This window comes from Triticum dicoccoides, chromosome 7A (genome assembly GCF_002162155.2).
Source record: "Triticum dicoccoides isolate Atlit2015 ecotype Zavitan chromosome 7A, WEW_v2.0, whole genome shotgun sequence".
Classification (NCBI taxonomy): Eukaryota; Viridiplantae; Streptophyta; class Magnoliopsida; order Poales; family Poaceae; genus Triticum; species Triticum dicoccoides.
The window spans coordinates 2,083,801-2,102,739 of NC_041392.1; the positions used below are offsets into that span (position 1 = coordinate 2,083,801).

General features: G+C 43.3%; 1 protein-coding gene across 1 annotated transcript; it reads left to right on the forward strand.

The window, feature by feature from the left end:
- The first annotated feature begins 15,282 nt into the window (after positions 1-15,282).
- Positions 15,283-18,228, forward strand: LOC119329831 (putative zinc finger protein CONSTANS-LIKE 11). Its single transcript, XM_037602924.1, has 4 exons — positions 15,283-15,720; positions 16,773-16,955; positions 17,088-17,464; positions 17,632-18,228. Exons 1-4 carry the CDS (start codon positions 15,283-15,285, stop codon positions 17,753-17,755), a joined length of 1,122 nt encoding a protein of 373 aa, XP_037458821.1. The 3' UTR covers positions 17,756-18,228.
- The last annotated feature ends 711 nt before the right edge of the window (positions 18,229-18,939 follow it).

Below are 18,939 nucleotides of genomic sequence, written 5' to 3' on the forward strand. Positions count from 1 at the left end.
CCAATTTTTAATGAATTTCAGAGTGATATTGGCATATTTCATTGATTTTTGTAATCTCTAGCGATTTACATCAAGTAATTCAAATTTGAGCTGCAAGTGTGCTCTAGTTTGGTCCTATAAATTCTGAAAAATCATTTTCCGCTGCCACATTAGGAATTTAGCCAATATCCACAAAGAAAGCTCAAATTTCCAACCATTTTATATGATTAGTCATCTATGCAATTTTGACATCAATGTATGAAAAAATATAGAAAATGAAAAAAGGCTCGAAACATGAAATACTTTTGCATGGAGGCCTTTTATGTTCAATGGCATGTGGGAAAATGACAAACTCACAATATCATAAATAAAAAGTTAATTTTGCATTTTTCTAGTTTTATACATGACTCTTTTTAAGCAAGTGCCATACCTAATATTTTAAATTGTGTCGTTATATTTTTCATCTAAAGTATACCACATGTGATTCTGACTATCATTTTTTCATGAATTTCAGAGCGATAGTACCATATTTCATTGATTTATTGAATTATGTCGATTTACATCAAGTAATTTAAATTTGAACTACAATTGTGCTCTAGTCTGGTCCAATAAATTCTGAAAAAATCATTTTCACCTTCCCCATTACGAATGTAGGCAATATCCACAAAGAAATCTCAAATTCCCAACAATTTTATATGATTAGTCATCCGTGCAATTTTGAAAAAACTTTGAAAGAAATTACAGAAAATGCAAAAAGGCTCAAAATTTGAAATCCTTTTGAACGGAGGCCTATTATGTGCAATGGCTTTTGGGAAAATGATAAACTGACAATACCATAAACTTGAAAAAAAACTTCACAAACTAACCTATCTCATATGAAGATCAATGACTTTCAACCAAGATGATCATGCCCGTTTTTGGAACTAATAAAGGTATTGCCATTGTGATCAATCATTACAAAAAAGGATTGAATATTTGGTTAATAAAAAATTATTTTCCCTTTTTCTAGTGCCATGCATGACTCTTTTTTGTGAAGCAGGTGCCATAAATAATATTATATATTCTATAAAATCATTTTTAGCTTGCACATTTGGAATGTAGGTATTATACACAAAGAAAAATGTCAAGTTCCCAACCACTTTATATGATTACTCATCCATGCATTTTTTACAACAATCTAAAAGAAATTACCGAGAAAGAAAAAATGCTCAAAATTGAAATTCTTTGGCATGGGGGCGTTTTATGTGCACTAGCTTGTGGGAAAAGTTATAAACTGGCAATACCATAAACTTAAATAAAAAAAATCATGAAATGGTCTATCTCAGCAGACCATGGGTTGGATAAAAAAGATCTTTCTCCCATTTCCTTGCGCTCGCAATGAATTTCTTGTGAAGGAAGGACAAGAAATTTCAGTACATAAGGTTGCAAACACATCTCGGATCCATAACATTGGAAGAAATCAACGATAAACAAAACAAACAATAGTAGATAAGGTAGCATCGAACACATAAGGTAGCATACACATCTCGGATCAACAACATTGGAACATCAACGATGAAGATAGCAAACTTCAGTACAACGATAGATAAATAAATTAGATTTCCGTACATGACAACTCCAATTACACAACTATGGGCGACCACTCATCCTCCGACTTTGCTTTGTACATGATAACCACTAAAACGTCGCTGGCTTCACTCATAGTCTTTACGACGTACGAATACCTATCCTCCTCTACATACTCATACTCCCGCACCATCTGCTCGTCGGTAGTCGAAGCAGGCTTTGACAACCAATCCTCGTCCTACTCCACCGTTTGTTCGTCTTCGGGCGTAGTCCTTTCGATGGTCCTCATAAACTCCTCCACGTTATCAGGCATAATTGTGTGTAGAAACATACCAGGAGGAGGCTACATGTATCTCACCCCCGGAAGAGCTGCGAGCTCTCGTTTGACCTTTGGATCAGACAGGTTGCGTCAAGACTCGTATGAATACCATCGAGCTCGCTAACGGGGATCCGGCAACTCCATTGCCTCACACATCGCCCAGACAAAAACCCTGATACAAGTCAGCCCATTTACTCGATCTGGAATTATCCGCGGGATCTCGCCCGGCCTCGCGTCTATCCAAAATTGCAACGCATGCTCCGCCAGAGCTTTCGTACTTGGAAACCAGGAGTAGATCTCCTTGCACTTCTCCAGTAAGACATCGTCACCAGCGGAGAACACCTCCAATGGGGTCGTCATCATCGACGGCAGCCGCTGGATTGGGGGTGGGAAGTGGGAGGTGCAGGTGGGCTGCTCAGGCCGTGGGAGATGAGAAATGAGAGAGACAGAGATATTTCATCCCCTTTTTTCAAACATATGACGCATCCGTCCACTAATCAGTCCCACATGTCGGCATTTAAGGTATGTCCCACGCTTCAGCACCGGGTGAAGTAACATTCAACAACTTTGACCCAGCAGCAAGGCACCGTTTGGCCTTTTGTGGGGCGTAGACAAGTAGAGGAAGGGGAAGGTGAGCAAAGTTAGATTGGCGGGGCAAAACTGAGCACAACTAAGGAAGGAGGGAAACAAAAATAGAAATGTCCAAAGTAAATAGGTTAGTCCATATAAATAATATATAATGGCATATAAAGCATACAAAATGATAATATAATAGCATCAAACAATCAAAAATTGTAGATATGTTGCAGGCGTATCACACACCTCAAACCTCGATCTGTCATACACTGTGTTCAGCACCACAATACATTGCGAACTGAGTTTTAAGCCCCGGTTCTGCACACACATGTTTCGAATCCTAAATTGCATTATTGCGACCTAAGTCACCTAATCTCATAGTAACCTAAATACATGAACGTGCAAGTATGAGGGCAACATCTAGAAACATACATGTATGCGAAACACAGATATGCGTATTCCAACAGACCACGTGGGTATTAACGTGCGAATACCCCAAACAAACAAACATGATAAGGGTGACAAATAAGCAGAGATACTTGATCTGATCATGGGTAGTGCCTCTATTTGTAAGATTGTTACTAGATCCATGATGGCGCGCGTTGCCGCACCCGTCTATTTTGACAATATAGTGATAATAAGTTCCATAAGTATATAAGGGAGTTCTTGATCACCAAATTGGAAAGTAAAGTCATTTTTATCCGAGACAAAATTTTGCATTACTCATTAGAAATTAGCAAGGTAAAATAATTGGCATCACTTGTCCAATAGTCAACATCCATCAATTCACCATCATAAAATTAGACATACAAAGCAAGAAGATATAACATCATTCATCCACATCACATACTGATATGTGGACTTTACAACCACTGGTAGCAATACTTCCATGACATGTGCTTGTACCTTGGAACGGTGTCCTCCTAATATGGATCTTTTGGTGCTTCCATTACCTATGCTTGTCAAAGAAATGTGCCTTTCCCAACCTGGATCTTTCGATCAAATACAACCACATCCTACATTAGTACAGCACAAATAATTAATATGCAGCAATATGATATAAGAAAGCATGTAGATTTACTGATTATGTATCTTTGATCTTATAATAAAATGAAGATATCTTAGCTTGGGTTGTAACGAAATACACGAAATGTTCTACTCATAATTGCATGTAATCGTACACATGGTCAAATAGTTTGCCAACTTTCTACTTTGTGGAATAAGAGGAAGGCATAGATTAACTAAATCTCACAAACTGAGGGAGCTCTACAGCTAGAGAAGAGCACTGTAGCAAAACTTCAGAGTGCCGAAGTTGGTTAAGTCAGAGTCTATCCTAAACAGGCAGAACAAAGAGAGTTATTCCATGGGATAACAACCTAACCAGGAAAGTCAAGAGCTACAAATAGTTCCAATTGTAACATTGTGTTCTCTTGGTACTTCTCACGGAATTAGTAAACTACATTACCCATACGAACGATAAGTCCACTACAAATATAGTAAAAAAAGGAGAAATATTCAATTTATTATTGTCATAGATGGTCATGATGATCGAAGCTGGCCAAGCTTCAGAAACGATAAGCTCATAACCTAAAGAATATTATTCTTTACTTATTTTCTCCGAGCCTAAATATTTTCCTAGTACAATAAAAGTAATGTTTAGTGGGCTCAGGCTGCGCTAGCGGGACGAAATCTTAGTCATGGACCCAGGCTCACCTATGAAATAGCCTGCAGTCATGTTAATGGTTCAACTAATTGATGGACAACAGAAAATGAAAAACATCATAAAAGTGCAAGGAAAAGGGCTCACATATGGCTCATAGTAAGTATTGTAACACATATATCAATGGTTATCTCTGCTTAGAAATTTTACCTAGAGGCAACAGGCAAGTGTAGAGTCACAAAAATATCACTACCGGACTCGCGGTCTATGCCTACGGCCACGGGCCGTCGGCATAGGCCCGTCGGCGTAGATGTCGTCAGCGTAGTCTTGTCAAACTGTTGGCATAGTATAGCCGTCGGCATAGGGGCCTATGTCGACGGCCTGACGTCAGCCGTCGGCATAGTATCGTCGTCGGCAGTGTTTTTCGTCTGACGGCAACGGACGGCACCGTCAAAAGCGCTGACGAATCACGCAATGCCACGTCGCAGAGCTATGTCGACGGCAACGCCGTCGGCATACCTCTGCCACATGGCAACACCTGGTACTCCTGGTGGCAGGGCTATGCCTACAGCAGAGCCGTAGGCATAGATGAATCTATGCCGACGGCTTTGCCGTAGGCATATCTATGCCGCGTGTCATCTCCTGGTTCCTCCTGGCAGCAGGGCTATGCCTACGGCAAAGTCGTCGGCATAGATTTTCAGCTATGCCTACGGCTTTGCTGTAGGCATAAAAAGTCTATATTCATAATAAATAAGACAAGTGATATTGCAAAAACTGAATAAAAGAAACTATATTCATAATAAATGAAGCATTGCAATATTTTGGCCTGAATAATAAACAATAGACATTAGGGGATCAACTCAAATTAGCACTAACTCCATGATTAGGGGATCCTTCGATTAAGCTTGGGTTAGTTTTCAGATGAGATCCAACTAACCCACTACTAACCAACTAACCCAAAGGTAGGGTTTGAAGTAGGGATTGTCCTCAGGCAACCTAGTAGTGCTAGGACTATTGCATCATTGGATCAAGTAGTGCAGCATCTGCTGTTAAGTAATGGTGAGAGCCTCAGGACACCATCATTGGCATGGCAAGATTAAGGAGCACCTGTTCTTATCAGTGAGAGTATGAGAGAGAGAAAGAAAGTGAAGAGACCAGTGTAGCATCTGTTCAAATCAGATTTAAGAGAGGGAATTGACAAGGAAAGATACAGTCCATAACCTGCAAGAATAAATAGGCCATTGATAGCACATTTACTAAACATCTGCCATAAGCAGAAGTGCAGAACACATACACCCACTTACACATGGGTACTATTCTGTATATAGGTACTAAACCATACAAGAAATACCAATACATGGTATTTAGATAAAGACTAGTATATATCAAACACACATACCAGCTTGAAAGAGAAACTATAATTTTATACCACTACAGGAGAAAATCATGAACAACACAGAGTAATTGCAGTAAAGAGATGAATCAGTATATGTTGATCAATAAGAAAGTTACAGCTATATACAAATGAAGGACTATATCCTTTATAAGATAACAAAGAAACAGTAGCACTTGTACATATGAATAAATAGAACCAGTAGCCAACTAATAAAGAAACTAGCATGTGCTATAGGATAGGAACAATAACATCTATAAGACCAAGATAATTGCAGTGATAGACCAACAGTAGCATAGAATTTCTTGTAATCAGTCCATAGACATGAACTAGAACTAGAATATGAACATGTAAAGCAGCAGGAGCATAAGTCGACCAAAGTCCACATTGCCAAATCCATAAAGATAGAACAATAATCCATTGAGCTAATAATAGGTGAGCCAACTTTCACCAAGCACTAACAGGACACGCGGAGCAGCATCAAATCGACCATGACATGCCCAAAGAGAGTAGTACGAGTAGGGGAGCAGAGGGATTGAGGAGCTTACCATAAGCAACGCCACCACCATGGTTGCGGTGTGGCCAAATCACCGCCGTCGCACGGTGGTAGGCGATAAGGTAGTCGAGGCTGACGGACCTGGGGCAGTAGCACCACAGGCAAAACCCAGGAGGCGCTGGTGCACAAGGAGGCACGGGAGGTGGCGCAGGCGACTAGATCCACGAGCAAGAGCACGCCGACGACAAACCTCTCCCCACCACCGAAACCCTAGAGAGGGAGAACCGATGGGGGCGACCACGGGCGGTAGGGAGAAGCGAATCGAATGAGTGGAGGAGGTAGAGCGGCTCAACGGGGAGCCCTGGGTAGCTAGCTCAGCGACAGAGCTTGCCAGAGTAGGCTGGAATCGGCCGGCGACCGAGGCAGCGATGTGAGGCGACGAAAGAGTGAAGGGGATCGAGAGATAGGGGCTCGGGATCGACAGAGAGGGGCTCGGGAGCTCGCCGGTGCCTGACCCGCCGCCCGCTGGCCTCGCCGTCGCCGGAGGTGAGGTGGCGGCCGAAACCCTAGCTAGCACGGGGGACGATGGAGGGCGGGAGCGCCGATTCTGGACGGAGGGGAAGGAGGCGTGGAGCTTGGGGAGCTCGGGGGAGTGCTTCCCGTCGCCGGAGCTCACCGGAATAGGCCGGCGTAGGTGGTGGCGGCGGCGAGGGAGAGGGGTTTGTGGGGGAGGGAGGATCGAGGAGCGAGGTCGCGAGACAGAGAGGGAGGAGGCGTTCGGTGGAGTTGGGTGGGCTCTATCTCGTGGGCTCTTTTTTTTCTCCTTTTCTCTAGATGGATGGATGGATGGCTGGATGGATGTGGGGTGGAGAGCTAGATGGATGGATATGCGCCACATCATTGATCCGTGGCACAAATGTTTCCACCAATAGGAATCAAGCTCATGCAATTGTGTTCTCCCTTTTGTTTTTTATAAAAAAATTTACTCTCTTGGACCGCTGAAGGAGGGCAAGTGCTAACCGCGTCCACGCCGGTGAAGGGTCTGGCGTCCTCTGGCCTCGCCGCCATCGGAGCAGCGCTAGAGGTGGAGTCCATCGAAACCCTAGCCACGAGGTAGGGTTGTGGGTGGACGGAAGGAGTGGATCGTGACGCATGGATGGACGCGGCAGGACGAGGTCCGACGGACCCGGCTGCCGGCGATCTGTGAGGGGAGAGGAAGATCACAGCGGCATGCCAGATGCAGCCACTTGTAAACTGCACCATCTTCGAGTTAGTATCTGGCTATCGAGAGGGAACGTGTCCGGTTTATGAAGGAAGTGTGTTGCCCGTTGCTCCGTTGACCTCGAAACTTCTCGTGCTCTCAAATGGGGGCATTTCATGACACATTCCCGGGCATGGCATTTTTTGGGACTGCCTGGAATATTTGAGACATTTACTGCATCTGTAGGGCTTCAATGTGGAAAAATGCAGATCTGCACGGTGGCCACTTGAAATGATGTCAATAAGTGGTTTGTAAATCATATATGATGTCTTTGCAGTATGCGTAGGCCTAGTGCAACGAAAGGAGGAGGAGCCATACCACTGGGGGGCGAATGTACCTCGGCGGCATGTCGGATCTAGCCGTAAAAATCCACGGAAAATCATACGATGCCGGAAATCCTCGGGACCTGGCACGGTGTCGTCGTATGGCCCTTGTAAGGTGTGGTAAAAATTTGAGCGTGTTTCGCAGAAGTCTGACCGGCGGCCACTTGTAAACCGCACCATCTTTGGGTTAGTATCTTGCTATAGAGAGATAATGTTTCGGTTTGTGAAGGAACTGCGCTGCCCGTTGCTCCGTTGACCTCGAAAATTTTCATGCTCTCAAAGGGGGCCATTTCATGAAACGTGCCAGGACATGGCATTTTTCGGGCACGCCTAGAATATTTGAGACATTTACTGCATCCGTAGGGTTTCAATGCGGGAAATCACATATCTGCACAGCGGCCACCTGAAATGATGTCCAAAAGAGGTTTGTAAAATCATATATGATGTCTTTGCAGTATGCGTCGGCCTAGTGCAACCAAAGGAGGAGCAACCCCACCACGGGGAGGGGCGAATGTACCTCGACGAGATGTCAGATCTAGCCATAAAAATCCACGAAAAATCATACGATGTCGGAAATCCTTGGGACCTGGCACGGTGTCGTCATATGGCCCTTGTAAGGTGTGGTAAAATTTGAGCGCGTTTCGCAGAAGTCTGACCGGCAGCCACTTGTAAACTGCACCATCTTCGAGTTAGTATCTTGCTATAGAGAGAGAATGTTTCGGTTTGTGAAGGAACTGCGCTGCCTGTTGCTCCGTTGACCTCAAAAATTCTCATGCTCTCAAAGGGGGCCATTTTATGACACGTGCCAGGACATGGCATTTTTCGGGCCCGCCTGGATTATTTGATAAATTTACTGCATCCGTAGGGTTTCAATGCGGGGAATTGCAGATCTGCACGACGGCCACCTGAAATGATGTCCAGAAGTGGTTTGTAAAATCATATATGATGTCTTTGCAGCATGCATAGGCCTAGTGCAACTAAAGAAGGAGGAGCCCCACAACTGGGGGGCGAATGTACCTTGGTGGCATGCCAGATCAAGTCGTAAAAATCGGTGGAAAATCATACGATGCCGGAAATCCCCGGGACCGGGCACAGTGTCTTCATATGCCCCGTGTAGGGTGTGGTAAAAGTTTGAGCGCGTTTCGCAAAAGCCTGACCGGAGGCCGCTTGTAAACTGCAGCATCTCCGAGTTAGTATCTAGATATCGAGAGAGAACGTGTCTGGTTTGTGAATGAAATGCGTTGCCCGTTCCTCCATTGGCTATTTCAACCCTCCATCATACTTGTATACATATATTAAGACACAATGCAAGTTTGGGTACCATTGATACCCCCAAGGCCCCCGACCGACCTAATCCTAGCCCGGTTGACCCGAAGATCTAGGCCTTTGACTTTCACCGAACGGCCTTTGACCAACGTACTTTTCCACCTGGTTGTGATAGGTCAGCCCATAGGAACATTTCAAAACAAGGTCTGGGACCAACACACCAGTGGACCCCCATCGTGTCGACCCGATGCGGCCATCCCCCCCCCCCCTTCAAGTGTCGGCGGCAGCGCCTTCCGTGAAGGGGGTCACATTCCGGAGCCGCGTGTCGTTTGTTTGCACCTGACAGCACACTTCCAGACATGTAAGAGGACCTGGCGCAAGATTTGATGGCATAGCTAGCCCCCAAAGGCCCCGACCACACTCGTAGACATGCGAAGAACAATCCATGGTGGGGGATTTTTTCACATACTCCTGCATCTTACAAAAATATAAGAAATTGCCACACATATTATATCATATGTGTCTGCACTATGTAAAAATCTCATGAATTGATTACGCTTCAAGTGTTTAGGAATATTCATGCAACGCCAAAACCGCAGAAGGATTACTTCGATTGCATCGCCGTTCATGAGGGCAAACCTCACACCGGAGCCGCGTATTACCTCTTTAGACATGGCACCACATCTTTCGACATGTATGAGGACTCGGCGCGATGCTCTGGTGGCATTGTCCCCCCCCCCCCGCCCCCCAAGGCCCCCGGTCAGCCGAACCCTGGACAAGTTGACCCGGAAATCTACGCCTTTGACTTTCACCGGACGATCTTTGACCAATGGACGTTTTCACCTGGTTGTGATAGGTCGGCCCATAGGAACACTTGAGAACAAGGTCTGGGACAAACCCACCATAAGATTCCCTTCATGTCAACCCGACATGTCCGTTTCCTCCCTCCAAGTGACAACGGCATCGGCGTCCATGAAGGGTCACACTCCTGAGCCAGTTGCCTTTGCACCCGCCACCACAATCCTTGAAACAGTCTGATGAAGCAAACATGATTTAAGTTTGTTCAAATTTGAAACATAGTATAGCACATAATCCTTTCAAGATTCTGATAAAAAACCATATGAATTTCGTCAAAATCAATCCAAGTATCAATTACTTATGATTTTAATAGATAAGGCCGTAGGCATATAGGGTTATTCCGGTAGTGTATGTGATACAAAAAGTTTGAGAATGGTAAGTCAGTAATGGGTAAAGCAACTATGACACCAATTTAAAAGAGTTCTAGATATCAATCGTTACAGTGCTAAACTCACAAATCAGTAGACTCAGAAAATAAGAAGAAAACAATCTGTAACAATATCTATGGAGTTAAACCTCCCCTCAAATATCCAGTATAAGCATTACTCTGTACAAAAAGAGCTTTCAAGAAGCAATTTATCATCATGTAAGCCAGAGCAATCAACATTTAACATACTATATGTTCCACTGTTATTGACTTTTCCCTATCTCAGAAGTTAAAATTTGACTATTTATTTTGTGCGAATTCATTTATTAAATGGGAAGGAAATGCATGGTGACCAAAAAAATGTAGGAAACCTGTAACCACACAACTTTTTTTAAATACCATCAGCGAAAGTTTTCAGGGTTTGATTAGTCGGACACTGGGGGAGCACTTTATGAGGTTTGTAGGTTGAATCCACCGCAAGATGTATAAACCTTATTACTTATAAGCAACTAAAGCCTCTTACCTTTAAGATTATATGTGCCGTCATTTATGACAAAGCTTCATCCAAGCTGAAAGCAAAATTTCCCAAACTACATGGGCACCGCCATCACAATACCTCCGAGAAATTCCAAGTTTTCCCACCTTCCAATTTTTTCGAAATCTTTTATTTTGCTAGATGAGCAAGATTCCTGTCATCCCATGGAAGGCATTCAAGAATTATGCGAGCCAAATAAAATGTTACGTAAAAAACTTGACTATTTTGGAATGTAAAAATTTAAATTGAGATGCTCACTAACATCATTTTTCAAAGATGGAATTCCACTTTTTTTACCAAATTAGTACAAAGAAAAGAATTAATGTAACACTGGATAACTTAAAAGAGGCACGTAACCATCCTCGTTGTACATCCCAGCTTCTAGTATAGTTGCTGCACAACAAATCCGAAAGTGGATTGGTTACTGTACTAATTTCAAGAGATGAAGAGAGAAATTAAAAATAGTAATGAATGCACAAAATAAATAAGAGAAACACATAGATGTTGGTAAACCTGGTTATACAACTGATTCTTGAATTTTTCTGCATGTGATTTTCCCTCAGATTTAAATGCATAAGAAACTTGAGCATCAACTCCTGTGACAGAATTGAAGTATTTTCCAAGTACGAACCTTTCATTGTTAAAGCAAACAAAAAATCATATTCTTTTCTTTCTGCTCAATTCTGTAAAAGAGAAAGAACCAATTAAAAAAGTATCACCAACATAAATTTTACACTTCAGAAAACGATCAAACTGTACATAAAAGAATTAAGAGAAATTTGAGTTTATTTGGAATATCTTGAACAAGTAGAAAAAAATGATTAAATAGATACAATGGAACTCACATGATTCAATCGAGTGTATCAGTGATAATTGTGAGGGGCCTTGTATCATGTCAAAGCTCTCGCGTAAAGCAGATATTCTAAGACCTAGCAAGCTGCATGAGAGTGTCTACAGCCATTTCTTTTGGGATGATTCTCGTGTTTTCATCATCTGAAGCATGGCATTCCCCTGTGGCCTAGGCATATGGCATAAGGGGGAAGGAGAACTGTACCTGTAGGCAAGCAACTACCAACATGGAGCAAGTGCAGCAGGGCGGCGGCCATCTTGAGATGTACCTGTAGGCAAGGACGACCAACGTGTAGTAAGTGCAGCAGGGTAGAGGCCATCTTGGAACTTGGATGGCAACACACATGTGGCTGACGACCTACTTGACAAGCAGGAAGAGATTCAGATCGGGTCCGAAGGACCAGAACGGTGAACTCGGTGCCTAGCCTAGGTTTTCCCCGAGAGGTGTTTGCTGCAACCACATAGTAGCCCTTGCGAGTTCAACCAGCGCGCCACGACAGCCACTTCCAAACCCCTCTCCTTCCCCACATCGGCTTCCTACATCGCCTCGCCCTGCATCGATCGGTGAAGCCCTACATCGCCTCGCCCCGCATCGATCGGTGAAGCACGCATGGCTTCGTGTCACTTCGCATCAGGCGATCACTCGCACACGAGGGATTGGAATGAGACTGGTTTGGTCGGTGACGGAGGATGCACAGAAGTAGGAGAGATACACAGACTTGTAGAGGACGGATGGAGGAAGTGACTCCGGCCGCCTCCTTCGCCATGATCTCCTTTTTTTGTGCGAGATTTGGAGGCTCGGTCTAGAAGGTTAGCGATCTGAGTAGCTCCACTCCGCATGATGTGCTTGGCGATCCGTTTGGCCCGCCGTTGACATTTTCACCACACCTCTCTCTATTTCTCTCTGCGGATACGACCACAGCGGCGGCGCACCTGGAGGGATCGGGTGGAGTGGAGGGTGCGGGGAGGGGATTCTTCCTGTTGCATCTTGAGGGTAAAAACGTGAGAAGGAGGATGGCGGCGGCTGGGCGAAGAAGAGGCGTCCTTCCACGGATGGGGATGGGGATTTCGGCGGTTGCTGGGCAATTGAATCCCAGACGAGAGACGAGAGACGAGAGGACAGGCCGTCAGGGAGTGGGGGCGAGGGGAGGACTGCTCATGCCCGGCAGGCCCAAACAACAGCAGATCGCTGATTTTGTTGCCGGAGCATCGGCCCAGTCCGTTTAGGGCTCCCGGCTGGGTGGAAGGTGCATCCAACGGCCAAAAACGCCTAGAAGTGCAGATCCGACGGTTGAGATACTAATAGCCTGAGAGGGCTGGAAAAGTGCTCGGTTGTAATGTTTCTAAATGAGACCTACGATCCACATGTGACACAAATAGAACTCCACAAGCACTCTCCTAAAATTAGTTGACTTAACATTGCCTATTTTGGGATTTCTATTCTCTCCCTGCAAAATGTCTCCACTTCTTATCTCTACTACTCATCCTTGATCTTTAATTATATAGAACTAGAGATAGTTGTCTCCTTGTAGGGAGCACCTTATTTATAGGACTGGTAGAAGAGACCGACGAATTAATCACGTGACATGTGACACTAACCAAACTCCACAACCCTTTGTACTAAAATTAACATACTCCACTATTTGAGATTTATTTTCTCCCCAACCAAAATATCTCCACTACTTATCCTTGCACTTTTGACATAGCCTGTTTTTTCAAAGAGAAAATAGAACAGGAAACATCGCAAAGTCTAGAAATATCTTGTCACACGTTTTTAACTAATCAAGAATTTGGGGTTCATTGAGAAACATGCACATGCATGGGATCGTGAGGAAGGCAGCACGGGTCTGTCAGGAGTGGCGGTTACGACTCCAACAAGAAAGGAGGCTATTGGACGCACGTCGATCTGGAGTCCGATTCAGTGTGTTTTTTGTTGATGCTTCTTTCACTCATTTAGTTTCAGTTATAATTTACATACACCAGTTTCTTGAAATGACTGAAATTAATTATTTGCAATGAGTGAAATTATCTTTTGGAAATAATTGAAACATGTCTTTCAATAGAAAGGAGTGAAATTGGTTTTTTGAAATGAAAGAAATCTTTTTAGAATGATTGAAATATTTTTTTAAATAAGTGAAATGTATTTTTTGAAATGATTGAAAACAATCTTTTAAGTGTGTGAAATCCGGTTTTATGAAATGAATGAAATCCAAGAGATTTTATTTCAATCATTCATATATTTTAAACTATAGTTTCATTTTTGATTTTTTTAAATATATTGAGCTCCTGGTACCAACACCTTCAGAGTAAGACTAATCTTTGATACATTTAAAACACGTTTAAATTCAGTGTTTCAAGCTAGTTATTTCACTCAATGTATTTCAGTATGTGAAACTGGTGATTTGTCAAGCTGGTTACTTATGTGTGAAATTAGTTATTCGAAATCGGTATGTGAAACTTTCACTAGACCTGGCTGAGCTCTCTGGGATCCAGTGGCCGTCCATTAGCGCTCATAATTTGTCTAAGATAGTTTTCAGTACATATAGTCCCTTACATTTTGCTACTTTTATAAATGTATTTTCACATTCTCATTTTATTTTCTGCTAAGTGTTTACTGGCAGTTTATTTTTATGTTTAGATATACAAGTTCACTAAATGTCACCTTCACTCCTGACTGTAACCTATCTCTCGAAACCACCATGCGTAACATAACAAAGTGCTTTGCACACTCTTAATAAAAAAAGATATACTCATTTATTCTACACACACACATTTGTCATGCTTACTCTACATTATTATTCTCTTATATTCTGTTACACACCGATCCGTCATATATTACGAATCCAGTTTTAAACCCGAGTTCTTTACACACATGTTCTTAATCCTAAACTGCATTGTTGCCACCTAAATACATGAACATGCAAGTATGAGGAAAACTTCCAGAAACATGCATGTATGCAAAACACGAATATGCGTATTCCGATAGACCACGTGGGGATTAACGTGCGAATACCCAAAACAAACGAACATGATAAGGGCGATGAATAACCGTCTTGATCCGATCTTAGAGAGTGCCTCTATTTGTAAGATTTTTATGACACCTACGATCCACATGTGACACAAATAGAACTCCACAAGCACTCTACTAAAATTAGTTGACTTAACATTGCCTATTTTGGGGTTTCTTTTCTCTCCACGCAAAAAGTCGCCACTACTTATCTCTTCTACTCATCCATGATCTTTATATAGAAGTGGAGATAGTTGTCTCCTTGCAGGGAGCACCTCTATTTATAGGACTGTTAATTACAAGACCGACGACTCAATCATGTGACATGTGACACCAACCAAACTCCACAACACTCTGTACTAAAATTAACATACTCCACTACTTGAGATTTCGTTTCTCTCCAACCAAAATATCTGCACTACTTATCCTTGATCTTTTGACATAGCCTTTTCTTTTGATCAATCAAAAAGAGAAAAGAGGAATAAATCTCACACAGTAAGTCTAGACACGTCTTGGGACGGGTCCGTCGGGAGTGGCGGTTGGTTACCACTCCAGCTGGAAAGGAAGCTGCTGGACGCACGTCTCGAGAGAACTCCATGCACGCTACCTGTCGATCGGACTTGGCGGTTACCAACCAACCGCCAAGAACCTTCCCGGCCTCTCCTCCTCACTCCCCCGCTGCCTATTTCACCACTCCCCCTCTCGCCGGCGCCGCCGCCCAATCCGCCCCTCCACTCGCCACCGCCGCCCCTGCCAACTGCACTGCGGATGCGCTGCTGGTAGATGAATGTGGAGTGCCATCAAGACTCTCCTCACGCGCCACCGTAATGGCAGACCACCACCACCACCACCAGCAGCAGCAGCAGCAGCAGCAGCCCCCGTCGTCCGCCTGCACCAACTGCGGCACCGAGCGCGCCGTCGTCTACTGCTCCGCCGACGGCGCGCGGCTCTGCCTCGAGTGCGACGGCGCCGTGCACGGCGTCAACGATGTCACGTCCCTCCACCCGCGCGCCCCGATCTGCGACGCCTGCGGCGTCGCCCGCGCCGCGGTCCGCTGCCAGATGGCCGGCAACCGGTCCACGCTCTGCGGCGACTGCGCCGACCGCCTGGCCCCGCCGGGCGGCGGCTCCATCGTGGAGGAGTACACCGGGTGCCCCTCGCCCGCCGAGATCCTCCGCATCCTCTCCGTCGAGGCCCCCTCGTCGCAGGAGGACTTCGACGCCTGGCTCGCTGAAAAGCTGCCCCAAATCATGCAGGAGGTTCAGGTACATCAACATCTTTATTTCTAAATTTCACTTCTTTTTTTTTTGCTACGCTATATATATGCAATTGAGAGACACACTCACTCTCCCTGATGATCTTGTCTTGTGTGCCAATTCTTACGTGGACAGTTTGATTGCGTGATACATTCTTGTGTGTGATCCACTGACTAAATTCAGTGTGTAGTGCTGCTATGTATCGATCAAGGGAATCATCACAATATATACAAAGTGAGTGAGAGTGAGTGAGTGAGTGAGAATGATGACAATATATGGAGTGGGGAGTGTGCTATCTGTGATGTAAAAAAATGAATATCTACTATCACCTGGTACATGCATGTAATGGTGGATCGATGATTAATGAAGGGTACCATGCATTTTCACTTCTCCTCTGAAAGATTGCTCAATTTTTGCGGCGCCAAGCTTGGATCTTTGTCTGACTGACATGACTGAGATTATCTTCTAATCGCTATTCAACGCATATGTTGGTTGGTTTGACTGTATAAACCACACAGAAAAGCCAAAAAAATTCTAGATAAAAATGCAGACACATATGCTGCAGAACCAGTGAAGCCTGAAGAAACCAAAAACTTTATTTTTTGAAAAGGGGGAGCGAAGAAACCAAAAAAAAAACACAGCTGAAGGATTTCCTTTTTACAAAATGTAGTCATTTGAGAATGAAAAATGTGCAGCTGCAATCTAGCTTTTTCAAGGAGAACAGGGGACTGCTACATACTTCAAATGGGTCGAGGCTAATTGTCAATCTTCCAATTTAAGAATCTGAAAATAACTTTCATTTAGTAATGGAGTATATGATGGAGAAATGATGTCTTTCCCTAATTGAGAAAATTGTACAGACATAATTGAATCAACTAAAAACCTTCCATCATTTCTAGCACACAATTAAAGCCAACAATGCTTGCCAAGATAGCTTTCGCTGCCTCGAGGAATCGAAGGCTAATTCCGATTGAATATCTCTTTCTTACTTCTTAACTAGGATGGCGCATGAGTACTCATTCTGTTAATTTGTCGTGCACTCTCTCAATACATTCATGGAGGATGGACCTCAGATATGCGATGCGAGTGGAACAACAACAACAATAGTAGGAGATCAAAGAGGCACCAGCAACAGCAGCTTCAGCTGTGATGATTGGAGCAATGCCTGCTCAACTTCTGGGCTTGAGAATACTAATGGAGTATTTGTTGGTCATCACTCAGCTGGGCCTTCACTCCCTTTTGAGGTACATATACACATACAGACCACTCACTCACTCATTCAATCGCAGTGCTAATTAGCACAATTAATTATTTGCAACCCAGTTATTATTCGACGATCACAATAACATTGCGAACTTGGTTTAATTTCTTGACAGGAACAGCAGCAGCTGCCACCATCGATCTGCCAATTCCTCTCATCGTCATACTCATGTTATAATCCATCCTCCTCGTCATGCCAGCCGGTCATGACATCGACCACTCTTCTCCAATCCATGGGAGGCAACGATCACCATCCGTCTTATCTCCTCGATGGCTTCCCTACTTTCTGCCCTTCCATGCCCCTAATGTCGCTACAGCCACCACCGGAGAACGGCACCAGCTGTCATGACGCCAACCAGCCATCGCAGATGCTGGCCACGGATGAGCAAGCGGCGGCGGCTCATCACCAGCAAGATCCAAGCACCATTGCTAAGAAGCGAGAGGAAAGGGACAGGGCCAAGCAAAGGTACAACGAGAAGAAGAAGAACAGAAAGTAAGTCTAAATTATTATTTTCATTTGACAACTCTTTTATATGCAGATGTCTTTTTTTTTGCAATTGGTTCGAGCTTGAGTTTAAATTTGATGCAAGTCTAAGTTTATTTTTTGTTTGCAACTGATGCAAGTTTGACTTTAAATTTCAATTTGGATGAATTTTGCAGGTTCTGCAAGCAGATTATGTACGCCTCCCGCAAAGCGAGGGCGGACACGCGGAAGCGGGTCAAGGGCAGATTCGCAAAGGCTAGCAATGAACACCAACACATACTACACTCAGATGCAGCATAAATTCATAAGCGATTAGGTCGATTTTTTCGTTCTTTTTCTCCTTTTTTCCATTCGTTTTGCATATAGACAGTGCATATATACACAAAAAAGCAAACATTTTTTGTAGTTACATCTTCATTTTTTTATGTATAGTCAATCATGCCTAGGTAGACCACTCTTCTCCACACCACACAAATACAGTATACATAGCTCTAAATTTGTGGAGAAGGCTGTTGCACCTTAGATCTTAGCCCTTTTCTCAGTTTTTCTTTTGGCATTTCTTCTTTCCTTTTTGATAGTTTTGTGTTCATTCTTTTTACAGAGATAGTTTTGGGACACATTCTTCTTAGGGAGGTAGTTATAGGAACTGGTACCAAGGTGTAATAATTCAACCCTGCTTGTCTATGTGTACGTACATTATTCTATCTTTGGCCCGAATAAATAGAATAATGTATTTTCGTATGTTGTCAATGCTATGTTATTTTTATGTTCAAAAGAAATTCTATGTTATTTTGGTGATTGTATTCTCTGAAAGTATTGTTTCTTCAGAAAGAGAGACAAATGACTCACCTGTGTGCATGCCTGCAACTGCAATCTCTATTACTTCTCTTCTATATAGTACAGTACTTAGAAATAACCTGAGGTTTTATCTTACACTCAGTTTTCTCCCCACCACCCCTTCGTCCAACCTCCAACCCCCCATAGATTTTTCTGGTTTTTTCATCCCTGCTGGTTTTCATCAAACCAATAAACCAGATCAATCTATGGCATGGCAATAAATTCACGATATGTAAATAAATTGTTTCTTATGGTAAAACCTGGTACAGGTTAGACATCTTTGGTAACCCAATAAATTAGAAAATAAATGTTAATCAATCTCTTATATATTTGATAACCCAATAAAGCATAATAATCATGGACAAGTACCTATTTTATCAGATTAAAAAATATCTGGACAACCATTTCTCTCTCTCTCTCTCTCTCTCTCTCTCTCTCTCTCTCTCTCTCTCTATATATATATATATATATATATATATATATATATATATATATATATATATATATATATATATACTAATTGGAAGCACCAATCGAGCCTCCACGTTAATCCTCATAAACACAGCCGTCGGATGAGATACCTTAATTAGGAGTCCAAGGCTGTTGTCCCACGTGTACCTTTTTATCTTTATTTAAGGATTCTAAAT

What these genes read in the sequence shown, in the direction of transcription:
- LOC119329831 (XM_037602924.1), top strand. Translation starts at nt 15,283, where the DNA reads ATGGCAGACCACCACCACCACCACCAGCAGCAGCAGCAGCAGCAGCAG. An exon ending in AAATCATGCAGGAGGTTCAG is followed by an intron (nt 15,721 to 16,772) that starts GTACATCAACAT and finishes ACATTCATGGAG; the next exon opens with GATGGACCTCAGATATGCGA. An exon ending in GGCCTTCACTCCCTTTTGAG is followed by an intron (nt 16,956 to 17,087) that starts GTACATATACAC and finishes ATTTCTTGACAG; the next exon opens with GAACAGCAGCAGCTGCCACC.